General features: G+C 34.1%; 1 protein-coding gene across 1 annotated transcript; it reads right to left on the bottom strand.

The window, feature by feature from the left end:
* Positions 1 to 2,961: 2,961 nt before the first annotated feature.
* On the bottom strand, positions 2,962 to 6,712 carry Smp_102410 (hypothetical protein). The gene is made up of 2 exons (XM_018795551.1): positions 6,697 to 6,712; positions 2,962 to 4,780 (listed from the first exon to the last, which is right to left on the bottom strand). The coding sequence occupies exon 2, from the start codon at positions 4,761 to 4,763 to the stop codon at positions 3,327 to 3,329; it is 1,437 nt and encodes a 478-aa protein (XP_018649853.1). The 5' UTR covers positions 4,764 to 4,780; positions 6,697 to 6,712; the 3' UTR covers positions 2,962 to 3,326.
* Positions 6,713 to 6,928: the final 216 nt, after the last annotated feature.

The following is a 6,928-nucleotide window of genomic DNA, read 5'->3' as shown; positions in this document are numbered from 1 at the left end:
ATATCTAACCTCAATGCTTACTTACAACACATATATGGTTGTAAGCAGCTGATGAGCAACCGCGAAATATAATGAATTCATATTATTCTGCACCCATGTTTGTTCTAACTCCGCCTGTAGCTCTTCTAGAGTTACTGCCGGTCCCAAGTCCGGGTAAAGGAGGAGGGTTTGGCATGGGGTTAGCGACCCCATCCCGTAGAAAAGCTAACTCGCTAAAAAAAACGCTAACCAGAAAAAATAATTCAAACCGCTGGTGAGCGGCCTATGCTCCTCGACGAGGGGTAACAAGCGTAAGAAGAAAGATGTTTGTTCTGGCTCTATTTAAATTCATTAAGGGATTCAATTACATAAAATTTTAGAAGCTTTCTGGTTCATCGCACCGAAGTCGGAATGCATACAATTAGCATAATGCACTAACGTGTGAATTCACTTCAGCCATCAGTTTAGTAATAAATAGTCCTTTAAATCATTAAGCGACATCACTTATGAGGTACACTAATTTCAGACATCAAACACCACACGGTAAAATTTAAACCACATGTTCTAGGAGAAAATTGAAGTATGTTGATTTTCGTGACTGCAGGATATTTAGGCTTTTATGGAAGACTACTGATGGGTATCTAGTAACGTGAAATCTGTAGCCTTAAGGTCAAATTAATGTCCCTTTTTAGCAACTTGTTGAAGAATGGCTTTTCAAAGGACCCATGTGAAAAGTATATAGAGACAGTAAAAAATGTAATACCTTTCTGTTACTCTTTTTTATATGAACAACATGCCAATGCGACCATGTACGTGTTGGTCGTTGTTTACCAACAGAAAGGATACTATTGCGCTATAACTACAGTAGATTATCTTATACATTCAGTGATTTTTTACAAACAACTGGATATCGCTACTAGCAGAGATATGTCAAAGAATAGGTATTATTTACATAAGTGGTATTTATATGATCTGGAAAGTAGTAAACTTCCTCCATAGTTTTAAGGATTTGTTGTGAACCTATACTATCCAAGCTTTAAATGGGTCAGTTACTATTTGTCTTACTTACAAGTTATCCAGAAACTGATTGACAACTATCTTCAACGCTTTTATACAATGAGGTTTCTGAAAGTGTTAAGTTCTACGTTGATGACGACCGACTGAAATAATCCTTATATACGTTATTTAAGGAAGCATAATGTCAACAATGATAAAACTTTTACAAAACCTGAATGTTGACCAAAAAACGCAGGTGAAAACCGTAATCATATTTGACATGGTGTAAATGTTTATATGAGACAGAGACATTTGTATCTAGTAGTATTTATACAGATTTTCACTACCTCCAAAACATTAGGATAATTCTGCAGAATCGCTTGTAACTCACAACCAGATGATGGGATTCATATTCTAAAACCAATAAGTTTACCAATGGATTCAGAATGTATCACAGTCATGCCTGTAGACTATAACGGCTTATGTCTGGGATAACTTTAGCCTCAAAGGTTTTCCTACTACCAAACCCATGTTGATTAGAATTTTACGACTATTTATTCTTCCATGTTGTGCCTGAATTGTCAATCCACCATAGGCTTTTTCTGCCTATAGCTAACACGTTGCTCCAAAACCGATTACAACAGTAGTGCAGCAATTCTTTTTAACCTACTTGAATGAAAGCAATTCCCGCTATGACCTTTAAACTGAAAAGTAACCACAATTTCGAAACATATACCCTTTTTTAAACTTGGTAATTCTTATTAGTGTAAGATAGCAGTGAATTTCATACACGCATCTGAGTTTGAAAGCTGATTACTGACAATTCATAGTTGCAATGAAGCAAGAATACATAATTATATATTAAAAACTCTTTGATTTACGGAAATTAACACCAAAAAGCCGAATCAAATTCCATGTCATTTTATAAACAGCTGAAATAATAGACACAGAGCCACAATAATAATTATTATCATAAGTTTGAGTGAAGTGGTCAACCGACACTTGGTAACAGTGTGAATGGAAGGGGTGACTTTAATAGTGCTATGTGAATACATTTCTCCGTATGTCAAAGAATAGATACATATCATTATGCTTTCATCCGAGGAAACGCCAAATAGCTAAGCTTAAGAAAATCCAAAGCACACAGAAACTTTTAGCTTGCAATCTAATTAGCCGTAAATTAGGTGTGCTCAGGAAGGCCATTTGGGAGGATGATAAATCAAACTGTCGAAATATGAAAGTAGTTAATGTTCATGAAATCTTTAAATTATAGTTTACACCATTTTGGTTTTTAGGAGTTTAATACATCGCAAACATTGTCTCTAGCACCAAATACCTTTAAAACTTGAGTGCTTGTTACTCAATATCAACACCAATGAAACTTCACATATAGATTGAAAGCAAATACGCACATATTTTATTAAACGTTTGGTGAACTCAAAAGACTAGTTGTCATTTTAGCGGACTGTTCAATCAAATTAACTGAAGTGTCCAGTGAATAGATGCTTAACTACGACATATAACAACTTGATATATCAATAATATGATTTAGCCGTTAAAAAGATGTTCAGACGAATATACAGGATCAGTTGGTTTATTTACTAGATGTTGGGCTGTAAAGCTATCTATCTAAATAAGATACAAGAGATTTCGGAAACTAGTGGTTATGTTTCAAAGTATGTGGTAATGGTACAAATCCATCCCCTTTTTATAATCCTTCATATCTTATTACCCATTTATCTATTCGTTCATCAACTATGCTATCCTAGTACTTCTCGATATTTGTCAACTGTCTACCCAGTACAAAATCACACAGCTTTCCATAAACCATCGATGAGATTGAAAAAAGACTATACATTCAAAATAAACAAACCTAGTTGAAGAAACGAAGCTTGATGAAATCTAAGAGGTCCAATTACGTTAACACCTACGAAAGTTTCAACTTACTAAACCAGTATTTCTTTTAAAACAACTGAACACGTATAACTGGTAGCATAAAGAAAATAAAATATTACATAAGATATACAATAATTTCCAATTGAAAGTACGATATTTATAATTGGGTAATTTGATAGAAAAAGTTAAGAACTATACAAAGAGGTCTCATTGTAAAGACTATATGAGAATGTAAGAAATAAAAAGTTACGAAAATAAGTAAAAGGAGTAACACAGATGCGAGAAAATGCAAGTCATGAACAACACCTCGTTTTCCAACTGAGCGTAAATCAACGAAAGTGTTTTATTAGAAAATATTGAAGATAATGAGCAATTATAATGCTAATGAAAGACGAGGATCAGGATTAAATTTATATAATATCCACTGAACTAGAAATTTTACAAGATTTGTAGTTCTACTTCTCAGTGTTATTACTTTTTACATGGTGTGCAGATAATCTCTCCAAAGTATGCTTTCTATGATCATTTGGTTTGGTTCGGAAATCAACACCAATTTTTAACTTATTGTATTTTCTCTCATGTAATTCACTGGAATGCTTCTTATTGGTGTTATCACTTGCACTAGCCCCATTATTAACATCCTCCGCCGGGCCTGTCATTTTGTCTGGTCTGGACGATCGAGAATTTTCACTGACTGGAGTTATATCTTCAGATACAATTTCTGGTTTAAATGAAGCACTTGTAAATACCTCAGCATTTGTAGAGCTAAGTTTTGGTCGAGGAGTATACTCAGTACGTGAAGTTTTATCCTCTGGAGAGTTTATAGAGATCATAGGTGGAATGTGAGCAGAATTAGTAAGTCCATTTCGAAAAGTAGGAGAATTTTCAATATCCCGAATATATCCATCTTCCATCCTACGTTTTTGATCACAATAATTGTAATAAATACTGCGATAGTGTAATAAAGACTGACATACCAAAAGACAAGAAGAAAAACAATGGTGCGTAGCACGATTACTAATTTCTATAATATTGTCTAGTATAGAGGATCGGATTGAGTCAGTAAGACGATTATTACTTCCAGAGTATTTATCAAAGCAATCGAGTTTAAATAAAATAAGATCTGAACAATCCAATAATACCATCAATAAACCAGATGAAGTTGGAATACGAGGACGTTTTGATATGCTAACAACACGATCTGAAAATTTTGAAAATCTTGACAATGAGTGAAATACTAGCACAGACATAATAGGATTTTGTAAATCAATAGTGGATAATATTTCAATATAATTTTGAACTAAGCATATGATCGCAGATACTCTAAGAGGATTCAAATTCTCACTTTCAGTTTTAACATTAGCATCATTTCTTTCGATTGTTTCTTTTATAGAAACAGGATTATGAAAAACAGACGGTGTGGTTAACGATGGTAGACGAAAGTTATTAATATCACTTATAAAGCCTTCAGATTTACTTTTTAAAGGGTCGGCTTTTACAAGATAATAATTGCATATACTCAGCAAATATGATTCTAGCAAACTCAAACTGGCTAAAAATGATGACTGGGATGAATCTGATATATTTGGAACAATTTTTCTTGTCTGAGATGATGAACTATTATCTTCATAAGAATGACATAAATATGAATGCAATAATGATGGTAAAAGAAGCACAACAAAATTTTGTAGGGCCGGCAAACCTGACTTATAAAATACAAATAATCTTTGACAGACATCGGAAATAGTATTGGAGGAGATTAGTCTTTCAAATGTCTCTTCTATATCATCAACTAGTTTGTTACTTGAATACATCCATGTGATAAATTCATCCATCGCCTCACGAGATGATGGTTTGTAGGAAGATAACCATTTTGAAATTCTAGACGGCATTTTATGACTTAAACATGCTGAAATATCAAAAGATGTTTGATTTAATCAAATAGGCATAAGATCTTCAAAGCTATACAAAATTCTAAAGCTAAAAACCACAATCAAGGGAATATTTATTAGGTTTTATGCCTGCGAGTCCACGTAGTTTAACCTTAGCGAGTTAATAGTATACGTCGGTTGATTTCACTAAGAAAGATAGGTTTATGAACTGAAGTAACTTAATATTTATTGGTTGAGTAGTGAGGACTTACTGATAAATTTTATCTGTATTCTTTCTAAGCTTATTGGTAAAGTAAACCTACGACCTCGAAACCTTAGGTTGTATATTCCAACTTAAATTATCCAGTCTCGTGTTTGAATAAGTCAACACTGAACCTGTCAACCAACAAATACTATACCTCATTTCGGCTTAATAGATGAGATTTGACTTAGACTGTTATTTCTATTTTGTTAATCAAGATATAAAACATTGTTAATAGGTTTATTTTAACACGTACCAGTAACTTGGTAGTCGATCGATGCATTCATAAGTGAAAAAACTAAGGCTTGACTACCTCACATACTCATTTTTTAAACCAAAACTTAACCTTGTCTAGAACATGAGTTTGAAATTTTACTAAGTTGTTATACTTGTGCAGACAACTGAGGTCAAGCGTAAATGAAACCTTGAAAACTATGTCAATGAATGTTAACTCCTACTAATTACTTCAACGAAATCTTTGTAAGCAACGTATGTGCAGCTTATTACTAGTAACGCGTTAGATATACATTTACTAAACGGTTTACCTTGATCAATCAGTTCTGCAGTCGTACAACAAGTATACATTATCAAATGTCGTAACTTGTCTTACTTCATATGTATCTGGCTTTGGGAGTGGTTTTCTAGTTGTAGTTATCAGCCATTTAACTTATCTGTAGCTTCCAGAGTTTAATTCTTTATTCCCATTAGACAAGTTGTGAGGTCTCACATTATATTTTATTACTCATTTAGGGCGAGGAATTTTGTTTTAGGATGAGTAAATACACTCATCCTTTGGAGAGTTAGTTGAAATACATCAAAATGAGACTAAAATTGATGACCATAAACCACAGACACATTCGAGCATGAGCAACACTGTAGCTCTTAAACAACAACTAGGAGCAATTGTAGTCCGAATAAAGTGACGTCTTGCATCCGGCACGACTACGATTATCATAGGGCTTAACTTTGAAATGAGCTTGGTGGGACTATTATCGTGGTTTAGAACACCACTGTAGTGCAAGGTAGATAAGTTGACAAACGAAAAACTAATAGGACTGAAAAGCGTAAATTTACGACTTCCTAAATTTCCTATTCTCAGGTACCTGAAACTAGTTACAAATGGTACGATAGCTACTAAATGAGGACTGTAAACATTCGAAAAATACTCGGCTCTTTTATACCATGATTATATGTAGTAATGTAATAATAAAAATTAATGGAAAGATTCAAACAAACAATACTAAGTGAATTATATGTAATAGTTATAGAAAGTCATTGGGCTTAGCGAATACGAACCCTAGGAACCACGCGTCTGTACACTACCACACTCGAGCTTATAAAGAGTTCACCAATAAGCATCACATAAAAATTCATGTGTTGCCTAGTCAGAATAGGTTAAAGTTGATACTATAATTAATGGACGATCTTTAAGGGATGTTAAAGTCATCTCGGGTCAACTCACCTACTCACTAGCGCCAAAAAGGACTATAAGTTAGTATGAAGAATATAGATCGGGATTTGGAATTAAAGGTTCTTGTCACGACCTGACTTCAGCTATTATGCCAAAATGCTAGATAGCATGCAGTTTTGTCTTTATCACAAAGTAATGAGGTCCATTGAGAGTCATATCTCTCCACCGTGGCGTAATCAAGATTATCGATTAACTATGTGATTTATTTCGGGGGATCTTACCAACCGCAGAAAAGTGCGTATGAGACGTAGAATTTCAAACTTTCCGCCGTAACGAAATCCAGTATCCAATACCATAACAAGTATCTAGCATAAGCCACGAGCATTAACAGGACTTTCCGAAGTTTCCAACCGGTTTCTTCACTTTTATCGAGTGCAGATAAACTTCTGAAATCAAGAGATATACAAAATGTGGGCTCTGATTTATCTAGGTGAGTGACTCGGTAAGAACACC

The sequence above is a fragment of the Schistosoma mansoni genome, chromosome 2 (genome assembly GCF_000237925.1).
Source record: "Schistosoma mansoni strain Puerto Rico chromosome 2, complete genome".
In the NCBI taxonomy this organism is placed as follows: domain Eukaryota; kingdom Metazoa; phylum Platyhelminthes; class Trematoda; order Strigeidida; family Schistosomatidae; genus Schistosoma; species Schistosoma mansoni.
Note: the sequence above shows the minus strand (reverse complement) of the source record. Positions and strands in the feature narration are given on the sequence as shown.

What these genes read in the sequence shown, in the direction of transcription:
- Smp_102410 (XM_018795551.1), bottom strand. Translation starts at nt 4,763, where the DNA reads ATGCCGTCTAGAATTTCAAAATGGTTATCTTCCTACAAACCATCATCT.